General features: G+C 45.0%; 1 protein-coding gene across 1 annotated transcript; it reads left to right on the top strand.

The window, feature by feature from the left end:
* Positions 1-1,363: 1,363 nt before the first annotated feature.
* On the top strand, positions 1,364-17,120 carry LOC103823914 (myosin heavy chain, skeletal muscle, adult-like). The gene is made up of 39 exons (XM_050981187.1): positions 1,364-1,447; positions 2,672-2,914; positions 3,004-3,147; positions 3,239-3,395; positions 3,950-3,977; positions 4,073-4,187; positions 4,273-4,365; positions 4,494-4,557; positions 4,654-4,752; positions 4,854-4,957; positions 5,046-5,184; positions 5,625-5,743; positions 5,845-5,994; positions 6,511-6,681; positions 7,200-7,494; positions 7,616-7,695; positions 8,354-8,441; positions 8,540-8,657; positions 8,924-9,047; positions 9,474-9,610; positions 9,701-9,956; positions 10,471-10,713; positions 10,897-11,073; positions 11,159-11,304; positions 11,392-11,482; positions 11,571-11,960; positions 12,199-12,325; positions 12,420-12,538; positions 12,806-13,002; positions 13,531-13,714; positions 13,801-13,966; positions 14,140-14,264; positions 14,452-14,760; positions 14,865-15,068; positions 15,356-15,481; positions 15,576-15,746; positions 15,838-15,942; positions 16,085-16,180; positions 16,872-17,120. Exons 2-39 carry the CDS (start codon positions 2,708-2,710, stop codon positions 17,022-17,024), a joined length of 5,817 nt encoding a protein of 1,938 aa, XP_050837144.1. The 5' UTR covers positions 1,364-1,447; positions 2,672-2,707; the 3' UTR covers positions 17,025-17,120.
* The last annotated feature ends 1,760 nt before the right edge of the window (positions 17,121-18,880 follow it).

Genomic DNA, 18,880 nt, shown 5'->3' with positions numbered 1-18,880 from the left:
AAAGAAGGTGTTAAGTACCTCAGCCTAAATCTGACAGGATTTAAGTCAGCTCTGTGCTCTGGATTTAAGTCAGACTGTGCTCTGTCCCTAAAACATGACCACCAGTAAATCCCCTTCCTTCCCCCCTCTCCATCAGCATTGTCCAGGCATGTCTGGCACCCCCAGTGCTCGTGGTGTTTTGGAGTGAGTGTGCAAGATATTTGTAATGAACTGGAAGTGCTTGACTGAGGATGTATCAGGTAGAGAGCATCTGGGATTGCATGCTGACATGATGTGTTTGTGCATACATCCAATTATTTGTATGTATTACTGAAAAGAGGCTTTTCCTACCATTTGTAAGTAGGTGTGCTGGTTTCACTTGGAAGGCATTTCAAATCAGTTATTCTTCCTAGGGTTAAGGATAAGTTAAGTTGCCAGCAAAAGCAGGGAGCATCTTGCTCACTGGCACTAACCTGCAGATCAGGAGTTTCAGCAGGTATAACCCATCACAGGGTGCACAAGAACAGTTTTTAGAGAAACTCCCACTTATTTCCAACCTGAAGTGTGTGCAGAGAGGCACACAGGCACACTGTGTGTCCACTCTTCCTGATATGATACCCTTAAAGCTGCCTCACATCTGTCAGAGCCATCAATTTAAAAAGCCCAGGTAGAGCCCAGCCTCTCCCTGCTGCAGTGTTTAGCTGACCACTTCGCTGTGCCTGTCACCCTCCTCACCTATTCTACATCTGCACTTCTGCTTTCAGTGTTAAACCAACAAAATTGCCAAAAGAATTTAATAACACTAATGTATCTTTTAACATCCTGTTTTATCTATTGTAGAACTGGGGTAGCTGCAGCACAGACATACCAAGCAATCCATCCCAGGTCGTGCAGTGAGTCGGTGGGAAAGGCAGCAATAAAAACCATAAGTCCTGAATCCAAGTTCTTTAAGTGCTTTGACTAGTCCAGATTCCCTCCTTAACACCCTTGGAAGATTGTTTATAGAAGATGTATTCATATAGCCACTAAGACATCAAAATTTTCTAATTATATCTAGTCATGTCAAATGACAATTATGCCCTTAGTTCAGTTTGCCAGACAATGCTTCACCAAAGAGGGTTTGCCAAAATATTTTTGACCGAAGAAAGAGGAGGCATCTGCAGCATCTGCAGGCGAGATCATATAAAATGTCCCTGCAACACGTCTGCCCTGGCTCCACAGAAAGCTCCAAGGTAAGGGATGGGGTCTGCAGGCTGCCAGGAAGGGGATGGCAGCCTCATGTGCTACTACATTCCTGCTGCCTCTGGTGCTCCTGTGCAGGAGGGGACTCCATTACAAATCTGTTTTCAAGACACCTGCATGTTTTCACTCTTGATTTTTGTTCAGCAGCAATTTGGGAACTGCCATTTCTGTTTTACAGCACTGATCAGCTGCCAGCTCACAAGCCACACATCTGGTGTCACGAGAGGTAAGAAGCTGATTTACTAATTTATAGGGACTGAGACAGATCCTTTTGGGTGGGGTGTCAGGAAGGTTCACTGGTTCACCCTATATGCAAACCTGCTGGGATTACTGTAGAAAGTGGTGAGGGTGCCCAAGGCTGTGTTTGAAGCCTCTGAGTCCTGATGAAAGAGCAGAAAATCCCCATGGGGACATTCTTCACTTCTGTTTAACTGACCTTACATAAATCAAGGAGTTCTGCCTTCCCATCTTTGCTACAGCAGGAGGAGAAGGGGACCAGATAAGCAGAGCAGGGAAAAATACAAAATCTGCTTAATCTGCTGTATTCTGCTTAAGATTATATTAATTATTAAATCATCTGAACATACAAACCTTCTAACCACCTTTGTAGAGTGCCAGAATTGTCAGCTTTCTTAGATATCCATTTTCTTACTTCAGACGAAAATTATATTTATTACCTAAAGAATAAAGAGGGGATAAATTTTACTAAAAAACCTAGAGGATTTTCAAGTGCAGTTGGCTAAATTTAGATACCCTAGATGTTTAATAAATCAAGACTTTTGAGAATTCTTGTGTTCCTAGATTTTTTTCAGTGAGTATTTATGTGAGATCTTAATAAAGCCTTGGAAATTCCAGTTTCAATGACTGAATGTTATTTCACCTAAGTCAGAATTTTGGGGCTGAAATTATTTAAGTATGGTAGTGAAGGGTGACAAATGCATAGAGCAAATTAATTTAGGCAGAATAATATAAGGTCACAAAGCTTTCACTCTTTTCTTTTTTTTTTTCCAGTGGAGAACCTTATTAGCAAAGTTTATTAACTACCCTAGCATTAAATAGGTAAATGTCTCACAGATTCATTGCTTTCCAAGACTGTAGGTCACCTGTACTACAGTTTTTCAGTAGTTTAATTTCACTCTACATCCTTTTTACAATTTCTTCTATTTCCATTCCTAATAGTGATGTCGTAGTGAAACTTGTTCAACAAATTCACTCTTGTTTTACAGGCATAGTATTCTTAAAGCACCAAATCCACAGTTCTGAAAAGGTCATCAATGAATGTTTAAAGACCTAGACTGCACCCATGAAAGCCTCTTCTTTTGACATAAAATTAAGTTTCTAGTTATCTCATGTTTAAATATCCTGAGTATGAAGAGACACTAAGGCAGAGGATGAAATTTTCCCAAATCTTAAAGGATAAATAATCAGTACAATATTTTTTTCTCCTCAGAGTCACTTGCTGATATATCCTCATTAAAGTGCCAACATGGCCTCTGGAGATGCTGAGATGGCCATCTTTGGGGAGGCAGCTCCTTACCTCCGAAAATCGGAGAAGGAGAGAATTGCAGCCCAGAACAAACCTTTCGATGCCAAGTCATCGGTCTTTGTGGTTCATCCCAAAGAATCCTTTGTGAAAGGGACAATCACGAGCAGGGAATCCGGAAAAGTCACTGTCAAGACTGAAGGGGGAGAGGTGAGTCAAAAACAAGGCTGAAGGACAACATTTGATCTCCACTTTGAGCTTTTAGGTGACACATGTGGATCTTTGTGTTTCCTTGGCAGACCCTGACTGTGAAGGATGACCAAGTCTTCTCCATGAACCCTCCCAAGTATGACAAAATCGAGGACATGGCCATGATGACCCACCTGCACGAACCCGCTGTGCTGTACAACCTCAAAGAGCGTTACGCAGCCTGGATGATCTACGTAAGTGGCAGCAGCAGCTTCCTCTGGGCAGCCTCAGGAGCTGCTGGGCCAGGCTCAGGGGAAGCCAAGGTGCTGTGTCCCTTCCTTGCAGACCTACTCGGGTCTCTTCTGCGTCACCGTCAACCCCTACAAGTGGCTGCCGGTGTACAACCCCGAGGTGGTGTTGGCCTACCGAGGCAAGAAGCGCCAGGAGGCCCCTCCACACATCTTCTCCATCTCTGACAACGCCTATCAGTTCATGCTGACTGGTGAGTGTTTGACGTCCCTCACAGCAAACTAATCATAAAAGCCCTGCTGATCTCACTGGAGCATGTGAGAAGCCAGCTGGAGCCACCAAGAAGCATGACTCTGTACTTGGTCAATTTATGTAGCAAACAATTTCAAGTGAAACTGACCTAGAGCATTCATGAACTCATCATGGTGAATTATTTGTTCTTTATTGTACAATATTCTACACTCTCCTACTGCAGAAATAGTACTTGCCTCAGTTTTCTACATTTTTTCACTGATATAAAAGTTATTTTTTCTTGTATTTTGAACTTGGGTAGGTACTTTGGTTTCATTTCTTGAGGAAAATTATGTGAAGGGCAAGTGATACACACCTTGTCTCAGGTCCAGATGCCTCTGACTGTTCAATATATGTATTTGGGCTTATGCTTAATACTACTAGGACGTAGAAGGGAATTGGGTAGTCTTGGACTTTTTGAAGAATCCCCAACTTCGGTTTGAAGTTTTACTTCTCATTCAGCTTAGCATTTCCAGGTCAGCTGCTAACACATCTCCCATTGTTCTGCTTTCACAGATAGGGAGAACCAGTCCATCCTGATCACGTAGGTACCCCCCTGCGCGGGTCCCTGGGGCTGCCCGGTGCCAGGGCACCTCCTGCCTGACCACGCACCCTCTGCTTCTCTCTTGGCTTTGGCAGCGGAGAATCCGGGGCCGGGAAGACTGTGAACACAAAGCGTGTCATCCAGTACTTTGCAACAATTGCAGCCAGTGGGGACAAGAAAAAGGAGGAGAAGTCATCAGGCAAGATGCAGGTGAGTCAGGAAGAACTGACTGAATGCTTGGACTGTCATTGCCCTGTCAACCAAACACAGTCACTGAATAATGATGTCTCTGCAGGGAACACTTGAGGATCAAATCATCAGTGCCAACCCACTGCTGGAGGCCTTTGGAAACGCCAAGACTGTGAGGAACGACAACTCCTCACGCTTTGTGAGTTCTTGCTTTCCATAAAATCTCTCCCCTCATGGCAACACACTTGATGCCTGAGAAGATATTAGTGCAAAGGAGATGTCAGCAAAACACATCCAGGCTGACCTGCTGCTGCTTCTGCTTAACAGGGCAAATTCATCAGAATCCACTTTGGTGCCACAGGCAAACTGGCTTCTGCTGACATTGAAACTTGTAAGAGATTCTCCTGGATTGCTCCCATCCCTTCCCAAATTCCCATCTCCATGTACGTTCCCACAAGTGCCTAACCCTTTCTACCTTCCTTGCCAGATCTGCTGGAGAAGTCCAGAGTCACTTTCCAGCTCAAGGCGGAAAGGAGCTACCACATCTTTTATCAGATCATGTCAAACAAGAAGCCAGAGCTCATTGGTAGGAGACATCCCTGAGCTTTTGAGAGGAAAATCTCTGAGCATAATTCAACTATTTTACAAGATTAATTAAATTTAACCTACGAACACATTTGTTTTCAGAAATGCTCCTCATCACCACCAACCCATTTGACTTCCCTTTTGTGAGTCAAGGTGAGATCACTGTCCCCAGCATTGATGACAAGGAGGAGTTGATGGCAACAGATGTGAGTAATGTACAGAACAGGTCAAGAGGCACACCGGTCATACATCAGATAACATGCAAATATTTCACTTTGTTCATTGTATTACCAGAGTGCCATTGACATCCTGGGCTTCACTGCTGACGAAAAGACAGCCATCTATAAGCTGACAGGGGCTGTCATGCACTATGGGAACCTGAAATTCAAGCAGAAACCAAGAGAGGAGCAGGCAGAGCCTGAAGGCACAGAAGGTATTCCCAAATTCAATAATCAACCCTCTGTAAGCCACTACATATATGGAAGACAGCAAAAGTTTTTCACTGTTTCTGTGTTCCACTCTAACTATTCACCTAAACGTAGATCAGTACCTGACTGTTGTCACTGCAGCTCCTGAACTGCATGTGTACTTCACACATTCAAACTAGCAAGCTTCAGTTTTCAGTTTTGTGCCAGGAGATTTTTGAAAACATAATTACTTTCTCCGTGATGCAGTGAAAAATTTCAAACAGAAATTTTTTTAGAAAAGCTCAATATGCATAATGGCAAGTGTGATGTTACAAAGATTCCCTCTACGAGAGCCTATCAAAAGTTTTCAGAGAATAGAAATCTGAACCATTCAGCCTTTAGGAAATGCTCTAAGATTCAAAGCCTACTGGACATAAAATTCTTCCTTTTTCCTCTGGCTTTTCAGTTGCTGACAAGGCTGCCTACCTGATGGGTCTGAACTCAGCTGACATGCTCAAGGCCCTCTGCTACCCCCGAGTCAAGGTGGGGAATGAATACGTGACGAAAGGCCAAACAGCACAGCAGGTAAAAAACATGTTGTAACCTGTAACCATGTATAGAATGAATATCCTTTTGATTCTCCTCTGCCTTGTATTGTAACTCCAGGTATATTTTTTCCCCTGTAGGTGCACAATGCTGTGGGTGCTTTGGCAAAGGCACTTTATGAGAGAATGTTCCTGTGGATGGTTGTTCGCATCAACGAACAGCTGGACACGAAGCAGCCCAGGCAGTACTTCATTGGTGTCCTGGACATTGCTGGCTTTGAGATCTTTGATGTAAGTAAGATTTGGTAAGAGCTATTTGGAAGTGACAACTGAATGTTATGATCAATTTGAGAGACATTTTTGAAGAGAGAATAATATCATTACATGATTATTGCTATTTGTCTTTTTTTAAGTAAAAAAAAAAGACCTTTCAAAGGACTTGTGCTATTTCAAGATGTGCAAAATCAAGGGTACAAAATGGTCCAATCAAAAAAGTTCATTGTTTATATGATCAGGCCCAAGAGAGTATAAAAACATGTAATCATGATAGTCCTAAGCTTGGGTGTTTTCTCCCTGTAACTTGGTCTCATTTTAAACAGGATAAATAATTTATCTTTAAATTTTGTCAATGAAAAAAATTTCCTTGTGGACAATTCATTTGATCCTTTTCTCTTTTTCATAATGTCATAAAACAGACTAAAGAAATGCATGGGAAATCAAATTAACTGCATTCCATAATTTTTAAAAATGAGGTCTTCCAATTATTCCTGCATCTTCAAGTATGTTTCTTTCTTATTTTATTTCCAGTTTAACAGCTTTGAACAGCTGTGCATCAACTTCACCAATGAGAAACTGCAACAGTTCTTCAACCACCACATGTTCGTGCTGGAGCAGGAGGAGTACAAGAAGGAGGGGATTGAATGGACATTCATTGATTTTGGGATGGACCTGGCTGCCTGCATTGAGCTCATTGAGAAGGTATTCTTCCTGTTCAAATCAGTTACATGTATGGAATCTCTCAGTCTCATTTTCCAAAGGGATCTTCTATATTCATGTTTCCCTTTTGCTGGGTAGCCAAGAGCTGGAACAGCACTCCAGATGTTTCTTCTTAGAGCTGAGTAAAGGGGAAGGATTAACTCCCTTGAGCTGTTGGCAGCACAGTATAGCTGAGGATGAGTTGGTGGCTTTGCTGCAATGGTGTACTGTTGGCTCATGTTCAACTCGTCCAACACATCTGTCTGTGCTCTGAGATCTACTGAACAAGGGGGTAGTGCTCTGATTTTACAGATCACATTGTCAACCCAAACAAAATTAATTTCTATTTCTTTTATGAGTAATTTTGTGTTCAAAAATGTAAGTATCAGTGTGATCAATCTCACTTTATAGAAGAAAATGGAATTAAATAATAATATTTTCTGTTGTATATCTCAGTCTATGTTCCATTACTGTGCCTAGGTGAAGATAAATTACAATTGGTTTCTTGTTATTTCTCCCAGCCCATGGGCATCTTCTCCATCCTGGAAGAGGAGTGCATGTTCCCCAAGGCAACTGACACCTCTTTCAAGAACAAGCTCTATGACCAGCACCTGGGCAAGTCCAGCAACTTCCAGAAGCCAAAACCTGCCAAAGGCAAGGCTGAGGCTCACTTCTCCCTGGTGCACTATGCTGGCACAGTGGATTACAACATCACTGGGTGGCTGGAGAAGAACAAGGACCCTCTGAATGAAACTGTCATTGGGCTGTACCAGAAATCATCTGTGAAGACCCTGGCTTTACTCTTTGCCAACTATGGTGGAGCAGATGCAGGTTGGTTCTTTGAATTCCATGCTTTCACTGATGTACAGCTTGCAAGAAGGAATCAAAGAAACCAACAACAAAAAAAAATCTAAAATCTGTTTTATTTTCAATTTAGCTGAGGCTAGTGGTGGTGGTGGCAAGAAGGGAGGCAAGAAGAAGGGTTCTTCTTTCCAGACTGTCTCAGCTCTTTTTCGGGTACAGTAATGAATTCATTATTTCCTCCTAAGACAACGAGTAAACCCACCAATTAGTACAGCTAGTCTTGCTTTGGCTTGGTTCTGTTAAAAGATTCTGAATTTCTTGGGCCACATTCTGCTGGGAATAAATCCAATCAATCTACTCATACCTAATTTCACTGAATAGTTTTTCTATTTGTTTAAGGCTGGGATTCATCTCAGCACACCCTACAAGATAAATGTATAATTTAGACATTTAAAACTCAGCTTGTTGGTTTTTTCCCTTTTGCTTTCAGTAGGGAAAACACAAAGATTCTAGGTAATGTCCTCCGTATGACCCAGCCTAAAAGCCTACTGCAGAATGCTCTACACTGCTTTACAGGGGTACTGCTTTATCTCTGTGGGTACATCCAATGGAAGATGGATAGCCCTTCAAATGAAGGCAGTCCACTAGAGTCGGTGAAACGTATTAAAATTGTATATTTAAAAGTACAGTCTTTCCTAAACATTACTCAGATTACTAAGACTTAGCAAATATCTGTGGAAAGTCAGAAGAACTGGTGCTGAGAGCTTGAGTTCAGGATTCTGCTATTTTTTTATACAGTATCTCATTTCAGGGGACTTGATTCCTACAGCAAAAGTTTGCTAATATCAGCTTTTCTTAATGACTCTCCCAGGAGAATTTAAACAAGCTGATGACCAACCTGAGAAGCACCCACCCTCATTTTGTACGGTGCATCATTCCCAATGAAACTAAAACACCTGGTAAGAGACGTACATGTACATTGAAGGTTTTCAGTGTGGTGCAGCTCTTCCCCACTGTATTACAGAACATGGCATGTATTTGTGTTCTGCATTGCCAGGTGCCATGGAGCACGAGCTGGTGCTGCATCAGCTGCGCTGTAACGGCGTGCTGGAAGGGATCAGGATCTGCAGGAAGGGATTTCCCAACAGAGTCCTGTATGCAGATTTTAAACAGAGGTCAGACTTCATTCTTTTCCTGGATCACCTTGTCCATCTTTAATAGCTTTTGAAATTTAACCTTCCCCTCCTGTGCCTAAAGCCTTCTCTAAAGTTTCAGTTTAACAAGTGCTGTTTCTTCCTAACAGTTCTTGAGACTCTTTCTTGCCATGTACCTGCCAGTTGGTCTCAACGACAGACCTCTGCATATTCTTAGAATCACTTAGGTTGGAAAAGATCCGTAATATTCTGGAGTTCAAAGCAAGTCCTTCCATTTTCTTCCGCAGATACAAAGTATTAAATGCCAGTGCTATCCCAGAGGGACAGTTCATTGACAGCAAGAAGGCTTGTGAGAAACTTCTTGGATCAATTGATATAGACCATACTCAATACAAATTTGGTCACACCAAGGTAAAAGATTGTTTGCTTCAAGTGCTACGTGGTTTTGGTTTGCACGGCTTGATACTGACACTCAGATACTCCAGCTAGCATGTGAAATGATCCAATAGGATATAAGGAATATTGTAAAATAAAATCAACCAGATTCCTGATTACTCAACACTGAATAAACTGAAATTCGCGGTATTAGGATGATTTAATTACAATTAATCAAGTTCCTATTTAAGACAAAGTTGTAGGATAAAAGAATCACAAGTGAATAAAAATCAAAGAAAAATGTCTGGGTATTATAGTTCCTCAACTGCAAGTAACCAGAAGCTTATAAAAGAGTGTCAGCTACTACATATATTCTTTGTGGGTTTTGCTTTTAACTTCCATAGTGTATGTCATGGGGGGCAGGCTACTGACGCTGCATCTGTTTTCTTGTTCTTACCTAAGGTATTCTTCAAAGCTGGTCTGGTGGGGCTTTTGGAAGAGATGAGGGATGAGAAGCTGGCAGAGCTAATCACCCGCACCCAGGCCAGGTGCAGGGGCTTCCTGGCAAGGGTGGAGTATCAGAGAATGGTGGAAAGAAGGTAGATTTATCTTTAGATCAGATTCACTGTACTTCGCTTATTGTGTCATCATGGTGTAAATATTGAATATCAATTCCACTTATCTTTCAGGGAGTCCATCTACTGCATCCAGTACAACATTCGTGCATTCATGAATGTCAAACACTGGCCATGGATGAAGCTGTTCTTCAAGATCAAGCCCTTGCTGAAGAGTGCAGAGTCTGAGAAGGAAATGGCCAACATGAAACAAGAGTTTGAGAAAACTAAGGAGGAGCTTGCAAAGTCTGAGGCAAAGAGGAAGGAGCTGGAAGAGAAAATGGTGAAACTTGTGCAGGAGAAAAATGACCTGCAGCTCCAGGTTCAGTCTGTGAGTACCACCAGGAGGCATTACCCTAATTCTACTGTGACTATCAGGTTGCTCTTTGCAAGTATGTTTTAAAACTACATAGAAACTTTGATTTAGTTCAGCTCAACTGTAATTCTTTCAGTAGTGCTCTAAAAGGTATCTCTAGTCAAAATATTACTTAGGTGACACTTTTCTACAGTGTACGCTGAGATATTCTTATATCTTATTCTTATCATGCACTTTGATCCTGTGTTTGATATTATGAGATAGTATTGGACTCTATACCGTGCACAAATACATAAATACTCATATCTTCAGGTAGATTGAAAAGGAAATTTTCTTAGTTTTACCTTTTAAACCTGGCTGTTTCAAAACTAAAAATATAAAAATAAATTCTATAATATATGTCATTCTGTTGGAACATGAATCAAATTTTAAACTACAAAACTGCTATCCAAGACCATGCACTATGAAGAATAAGTATCTCAAAATTCCCTGAAAAAGCATACCCCTTAAAATTGCCTCTCCCTACCAGGAAGCTGATGCTTTGGCTGATGCTGAGGAAAGGTGTGACCAGCTCATCAAAACCAAAATCCAGCTGGAAGCCAAAGTCAAGGAGGTGACTGAAAGGGCAGAGGATGAAGAAGAAATTAATGCTGAGCTGACAGCCAAGAAGAGGAAGCTGGAGGATGAATGTTCAGAGCTGAAGAAAGATATTGATGACCTTGAGCTAACACTGGCCAAGGTGGAGAAGGAAAAACATGCCACTGAAAACAAGGTACACACATTGGCAGTCACATAAAGGGTCATGAAATTACAGACTCAAAGGCAACTTACCAAAAGACATGCTGATTTTAGAAAAATCTTGAGCTGTGCATCTCTGAGCATCCAAAACATAAATGAAACATAAAACCAATTAACATTTTTTCTTCCAAATTTTAAAGCATGCTTATATTTGTAGGTGAAAAACCTGACCGAGGAGATGGCAGGTCTGGATGAGACCATTGTGAAGCTGACAAAGGAGAAGAAAGCCCTCCAAGAGGCCCATCAGCAGACCCTGGATGACCTGCAGGCAGAGGAAGACAAAGTCAATACTCTGACCAAAGCCAAGACCAAGCTGGAACAGCAAGTGGATGATGTAAGCACACAGACATAGAGCAGGAACAGGACAGGTATGGAGTCCAAGCTGGCTGGCAGAGCCCTGATGGTTTTGTTGTGTTTAGCTGGAAGGGTCCCTGGAGCAAGAGAAGAAACTGCGCATGGACCTGGAGAGAGCGAAGAGGAAACTGGAAGGAGACCTGAAGCTGGCCCAGGACAGCATCATGGATTTGGAGAATGATAAGCAGCAGCTGGATGAGAAACTGAAGAAGTAAGTGTGGCTCTGGGGCACCTGAGTGCTGGGCTGCAGCACTTGTCTTTTTTCTTGGAGCTCTAACATTGTTCACTTGGCCCAAAGGAAAGACTTTGAAATCAGCCAGATCCAGAGCAAGATCGAGGATGAACAACTTCTAGGCATGCAGTTTCAGAAGAAGATCAAAGAGCTGCAGGCAAGTCTCTGTTCCTTCCCCTGCCTTTCTCAGGCTCAGCTCAGGCAGGAGAATGGCACAGCTGTGAAGGGTCCCTGCTGTTCTGCAGGCCCGCATTGAGGAGCTGGAGGAGGAAATTGAGGCAGAGCGAACCTCTCGCGCTAAAGCAGAGAAGCATCGCTCTGACCTGTCCAGGGAGCTGGAGGCGATCAGCGAGCGCCTGGAAGAAGCAGGAGGGGCCACAGCAGCTCAGATTGAGATGAACAAGAAGCGTGAGGCAGAGTTCCAGAAGATGCGCCGTGACCTGGAAGAGGCCACGCTGCAGCACGAAGCCACGGCTGCCGCCCTGCGCAAGAAGCATGCGGACAGCACAGCTGAGCTGGGCGAGCAGATCGACAACCTGCAACGCGTGAAGCAGAAGCTGGAGAAGGAGAAGAGTGAGATGAAGATGGAGATTGATGACTTGGCCAGCAACATAGAGTCTGTGTCTAAAGCCAAGGTACATAATTATTTTTATTAGGAATTTGATAGCAATGTGGTATTTTTTTCTTTAATCTTATATGACTTAATTTTTATCATGTTGTATTACAAATGGTTTCTCCAAATCTCATGTTTAGAAGTGTGGGTGAATGTAGAGTCCCAAGATGTCAACTGCATCGTCTAGACATATTTTCCTGCTGAAAGAAGGCAGGATCAAGGTATTTAGTCTTTTTTTTTAATGTTCAATTGATATCTAGGCCAACCTGGAGAAGATGTGCCGCACTCTGGAAGACCAGCTGAGCGAGTATAAATCAAAGGAGGAGCAGAATCAGCGCATGATTAGCGATCTTAGTGCTCAAAGAGCTCGTCTGCAGACAGAATCTGGTACAGCCCTTCCATCTGTAATTTTGAAATGGGAGAAACTCATAAATTGCTCTCTTGGCTCTTTAAATTCTGTCTCAATTATAAACTTTTTCAGGTGAATATGGACGCCAGGTGGAAGAAAAAGATGCTTTAATTTCTCAGCTGTCTAGAGGGAAACAGGCTTTCACACAGCAGATTGAAGAACTGAAGCGGCAGCTAGATGAAGAAATAAAGGTGAAGATACTCACATTACATGTGAAATACATATTTGACATAGTATTGTTTTTTATGAAATTTTCAGGGCTTCAAAAGGTGATCCAATTAAAAGTTCAAACCTTCCCCTTAGATGACGCAATCCAGGCCCTTGCAGTGCAGGACTCTCATGTTTTTATGAGGCAGTCACTTAACCACTCTCTCTTTAAGATGTATATCAGTGTAGAAGTAACAGTGAGAGAAATTTCCCAGGAAATACCTACTCCTTATCACCATATTTACCACCAGGCCAAGAGTGCCCTGGCCCATGCCCTGCAGTCTGCTCGCCACGACTGTGACTTGCTCCGGGAACAATATGAGGAGGAGCAGGAGGCCAAGGGGGAGCTGCAGCGAGCCCTGTCCAAGGCCAACAGTGAAGTGGCCCAGTGGAGAACCAAATATGAGACGGACGCGATTCAGCGCACGGAGGAGCTTGAGGAGGCCAAGTACGTGAACTTTGTGTGGAAGGTTGGCATATGACAATAAGAGAAATTTAAAGACACCACTGAAATTTTCAAAGGCAAAACCCTAGTAGAAGGTTGAAGAGTTATATGAAACAGAAAAACACAAGGAAAACATGTTATGTGACAAAGAATGCAGGAGAAAGGACATGTGTGGAATTGTTCAAAGTACAGAGGGATAGCAAGACTGCAGAGAAGCTGTGGCTGCCCTATCTATGGAAGTGTTCAAGGCCAGGCTGGACAGGGCTTGTAGCAACTTGGTCTAGTGAAGGGTGTCCCTGATCATGGCATGGAATTAGATTTTTCATGTCCCCTCCAACAAAACACAAACCATTGTTGACTGTACGATTCTATGAAGACTTTGGGGAAATGAAATAGGAAAAAAAGACTGGTAGGGGTAGGCTCTGAACGCATGCATTAGGACCAAATACAAAGAGTCTCAGTGTCCTGGTGAGTATGATAATCAACATGCACCAACATTTCCAGTTAAGAGCTGTGCTTACCACTTCCTAGGAAGAAGTTGGCCCAGCGCCTGCAGGATGCAGAGGAACATGTTGAGGCTGTCAATGCCAAATGTGCCTCCCTGGAAAAGACAAAGCAGAGGCTGCAGAATGAAGTGGAGGACCTGATGATTGACGTGGAGAGATCCAACGCTGCCTGCGCTGCTCTGGATAAGAAGCAGAAGAACTTTGACAAGGTCTTTTGGCCTCCAGCACCAGCCCTCCTGGCCAGAGCAGGGCCCCGTGATGGCCCCAGCCCTACTCACTGCCCGTTTCTCTTCAGATCCTGGCAGAATGGAAGCAGAAGTATGAGGAAACGCAGGCTGAGCTGGAGGCCTCGCAGAAGGAGTCGCGCTCTCTCAGCACGGAGCTGTTCAAGATGAAGAATGCCTATGAGGAGTCCTTGGACCACCTGGAAACAATGAAGAGGGAGAACAAGAACTTGCAGCGTAAGTCCCTGGCCCTCTCCTCCTCACTGGCCTTTCTCACGAGCTTGTCTATCTGCCACACTTCACAGCTCTGGGCCTGCAAGGATAAGATCTTGCCTGGCACCTTGCTGCACCAGAGCCTTTCACCATTCATCTCTCTGCCTGACCATGGTACTTTCCTCCCTTCTTTGCAGAGGAGATTTCCGACCTCACAGAGCAGATCGCTGAGCAAGGAAAGGCGATTCACGAGCTGGAGAAAGTGAAGAAGCAGATTGAGCAGGAGAAATCTGAAATCCAGGCTGCTCTGGAGGAAGCTGAGGTACATGACCATAAACACTGGCGTCTGCAGTAAAGAAATGAGGCAATAGGGCTAACAAGGCCTGGTTGTCCTCTCTTCTGGCTGGGGAGGGCAAAGAGCTGAGATATCTGCAGGGATATTTTCTCTCATTCACTAAAAAAAGGTGAAGGTTTATTGATGTTATCAATATTTGTTTCGACTTCTCCAGGCCTCCCTGGAACATGAGGAGGGGAAGATCCTGCACCTGCAGCTTGAGCTCAATCAGGTGAAAGCTGAGATTGACAGGAAGATAGCAGAGAAAGATGAGGAGATTGATCAGATGAAGAGAAACCACCTGCGAGTTGTGGAGTCCTTGCAGAGCAGCTTGGATGCTGAGATCAGGAGCAGGAATGAAGCCCTGAGGCTGAAGAAGAAGATGGAGGGAGACCTGAATGAAATGGAGATTCAGCTGAGCCATGCCAATCGTGTGGCTGCAGAGGCACAAAAGAACCTGAGAAATACACAGGGAGTGCTCAAGGTCCGTTCAGCAAAGAAATAGAAAGAGAAAAATGAGATCCCTGACATTTTTTGCCATTTGAGTGCAAAGTTGCACATGGTAATTTCTTCTCTCTTTCTTTCCAGGACACCCAGATCCATCTGGATGATGCTCTCAGGACACAGGAGGACCTGAAGGAGCAGGTGGCCATGGTGGAGCGCAGAGCAAACCTGCTGCAGGCTGAAATTGAGGAGCTTCGGGCAGCCCTGGAGCAGACGGAGCGGTCGAGGAAATTGGCTGAGCAGGAGCTTCTGGATGCCAATGAACGTGTGCAGCTCCTCCACACCCAGGTCAGGATGGGGAACAAAGAGCTGGGTAGACACTGGCCAAACACAAAGGGATGGAATTTACCAGAGGACCATCAGTACTAGAAAGGCCTTACTTCTGCTGCCCCCTAGGAGAGGCATGTTTTGCATCAGTTCCCCAAGCCCATGCCTGACATATTATAAACAACCATTATAACAATAATTCCACAATAGGAGGTGGAAGCTGGAAGGGGAAAGTCTTTGTTCAGGCAGAAGGCTTATTATGGCAGGTTTTAGAATTCAACTCTTACCATGTCCTTCCCATTGCGCAGAACACCAGCCTGATCAACACCAAGAAGAAGCTGGAAACGGACATTTCCCAGATCCAGAGTGAAATGGAGGATACCATCCAGGAAGCCCGCAATGCTGAGGAGAAGGCCAAGAAGGCCATCACTGATGTGAGTTGGGCACTCCTGGCATTGCTGAGGATGACTGTACTCTCCCCAAAATATCTCCGGTCCAAAAATGGCTTTGACCTTTTGCTCTGGTCAGGCGGCCATGATGGCAGAAGAGCTGAAGAAGGAGCAGGACACCAGTGCCCACCTGGAGAGGATGAAGAAGAACCTGGACCAGACAGTGAAGGACCTGCAGCACCGTCTGGATGAGGCTGAGCAGCTGGCACTGAAGGGAGGGAAGAAGCAGATCCAGAAGCTGGAGGCCAGGGTGTGTAGGGCTGGGGCTGTGCCTGAGTGAGCGTGTCCCTCCTTGGAGAGACATTGCCAGGGCAGCTGCAGGGATGGGCTTGTCCTTGCAGGTGAGGGAGCTGGAAGGGGAGGTTGATGCTGAGCAGAAGCGCAGCGCTGAAGCCGTGAAGGGTGTGCGCAAGTACGAGCGGAGGGTGAAGGAACTCACCTACCAGGTAAGGCAGGAGCTCTCCTGCTCTCACTGGGCTTTCTCACAGTGAGTCACATTCTGCCCACACCATCCCCAAGGGGAATTGTTCACCTCACGTGATGCAGAACCAAGAATTGACTCTCTATTCTGTTTACCAACTGCTTTAGTCTGAGGAAGACAGGAAGAATATTCTCAGGCTGCAGGATCTGGTGGACAAGCTGCAAATGAAAGTGAAATCTTACAAGAGACAAGCTGAGGAGGCCGTAAGTATCTCCCTGAGTGCTTGGCCAGAATGACTTTCCCAGAGGGTAGTTTGGCCATTGAGTAGACAGAAGAAATTTAGAAGATGCCAATGGAGATGGTCATCAAGTTCACATGCTTTCAAATTTCTCTGAAAGGCTCACAAAGTAGATTCGCCTTTGAGAATGAAAACAATGAGCCCTTAAGAAAACTTTTGAGGAGGGCAAATGCACCTAGCATTTTCTGCATTAGAACCACAAATCAACGTGTAAAGATTTTTATGAATTATACCAGCAGTACAATATATAAAGAAATTTTGGAAATACCTTTTTTAGAATTTTTGATAGCAGAAAGGGAAGGTATTAGAAGTCCCACCCCAAACCAATTTGCATTCTTCTTTTAGAATAGTGCAAGGAGCCTTTGCTTGTTTCTGGGCATGCAGCATTCAGGGATGGACTGAGGATCCTACAGCCCCTGAGTTTATGACTGTCTGGGCACGGCTTCTTCATTATGGAAACTGTCCAGCACAGAACAGGGCTCCTGGGTCAGTTAAGGGGATATGTGAGAATGACCCTGAGATCTCATCAATCTCACTGGGAGACTTTGCACAAGCAGTGGTGGGCGGAGTTTGGAGGTTTGTGATTTTGCCCAGGCCGTGGCCTGGGAGGAATAAAAACCCCTAACTTCTCATTACCGACTCCTTCTCCCTCCCAGGAGCAGCTGTCCAATGTCAACCTGTCCAAGTTCCGCAAGATCCAGCACGAGCTGGAGGAGGCCGAGGAGCGGGCTGACATTGCAGAGTCACAGGTCAACAAGCTCCGAGCCAAGAGCCGCGAGTTCCATAGGAGGATAGAAGAGGAAGAGTGAAGATGTCACGAGACAGCAAAGTGACCTGAGGGCTGCACAAAATGTGAACCTCTCGGTCACTTTCCTTCTGCCATGAGCTTTTGTACCCACCCCAGTGTCTAGTGAATAAAGATTGTAGTAGATTCCTCTGCATACACACTATGGCCAGTGGTTTGTTCTTATTTGGGTTTTGTCTTCCTTGGGCAATTGCACTGCAGAAGAAGTTTCCTTATTTTTCCTGTCTGGGACAAGGGAGAAGCTGCTGTCAGTGCTGGATTGAGGATCTGCAAACTTAGAGGCTGGCCACTGCTGTAGAGACTCCTGAAAAATCCAGCCCGTGCTCTCTCCTGTCTCCAGCAGCTCTTTGTCCAGCTCCTACCTTCACATCCTCCTAATGCCTCTCCCATTGTTTCTTCAGCACAGCATCTTTCCCATGGGAGAGGGACAGGGTGATCCTTTTGCTTTTCCCTTTTCCTGCTCTTGTTTGTGATGCTGCCCTCACAAACCCTAAACAACAGTTTAGATTTGTTGGTCAACAATCTCGAAACTGAAGGGAAGTTGAAACTTATCACTCTGATATTTATTTGTTACACCCATGACAGCAATATCCCAAGGGCTCTCACTTTACCTGGCTCCCAAGTGCAGCCTCACCAAGCTATTGCTGGGAAGTGCAGCCTGATTCCAGTGTCACTAAAAAGCATTGATGAGCAGAACCTGTTAGTGTTGCCTGTGGAGAGAAATGAGACATGGTTCTTTAGGAGCAGATCTCAGCTTTCAATCCCAGACCTTCAGAAAGCCACCCATGGCCTTGCAGAGATGCTAGACTAGTACTTCATTCTCATGACACTGTACAACTTTTCCCAGGGGGTCCTTAGCAGACTCCTAACCTTGTTCCCCCCTACTCATCCCCTGCATTCTTTCTCCTTGTCTCACAGTGTGCATTGTTCTGTCAATACAGCCAGGGCCTCCTGGCATGAACTTTTTCCTGCCCAAGCCCACCTAGAAGCTGGCTGCTCCGCTTGGGAGCAGTCCCACCTGAGGGCATCTCCAAAGCTTCAGGTAGGTCTGGATAGAGTGTAGATGGCACATAAAATCTGTGAGTATCTCTGTTGGCTGTAATGGCTGGTGCAAGCATTAATTTCAGAGAGTCAGGGACAGGTGCACACCCTGAGGCAGGACCTGCCCTGAGCACAGCTGGGCACTGCTGATGACACTGAGGGCTGGCCCTGCCCCCCAGCAAACTCACAGCTCCCTCTGCCCTCACCTCCTGCACTCCAAGGCCACCAAACTGCCCCTCAGCCTTCACAAGAGCCATGGCTGGAGGAGGGGACGAGGCTGAAAGGAGCTTTGGAGGAGGCCCATAGCAGGAGGATGAGCCCAGCACGTGTCTCCTTTCATGCTCAATGTCAAAAGCCCAAAATAGCCCCACCCTCCCAAGGCTCCTGTGCGGGGTCGTGCCTGTTTGTGGGGATGATCTGCTTCCACTAATAGCGCCTGAAGACATTCCTGGGCGGGTAGGCTGCCTTCTATGTGGCACTGCAACGTGCTGCCCTGGAGGAGCTGGACATGTGTGCTGTGTCCCAAGGCAGCAGCTGCTATTCTTACCCCAGAGAGACTCAGTGCAGCACAGCTCCATTGCCAGCTGAAAGGTTAGATACCAGAAGGGGGCCCAGCACCATGGCCCTGGCCATCCCCTGCTGGGATGTGCTGGCCCATGGGCAGCACAGCCACTGTCCAGGTACTTCCAGCAATCAGCCAGGCTGCTTGGGGTGGATGGGGCTTTGCCTCTCTCATTTTACCCAGTAAATGGAAAAGACAGGCTGGGCTGTAGGTCTCAAAGAGCAGCATTTTACAGCTGCCATCCTGGAGTCCCTGTC

This window comes from Serinus canaria, chromosome 18, assembly GCF_022539315.1.
Source record: "Serinus canaria isolate serCan28SL12 chromosome 18, serCan2020, whole genome shotgun sequence".
Classification (NCBI taxonomy): Eukaryota; Metazoa; Chordata; class Aves; order Passeriformes; family Fringillidae; genus Serinus; species Serinus canaria.
Note: the sequence above shows the minus strand (reverse complement) of the source record. Positions and strands in the feature narration are given on the sequence as shown.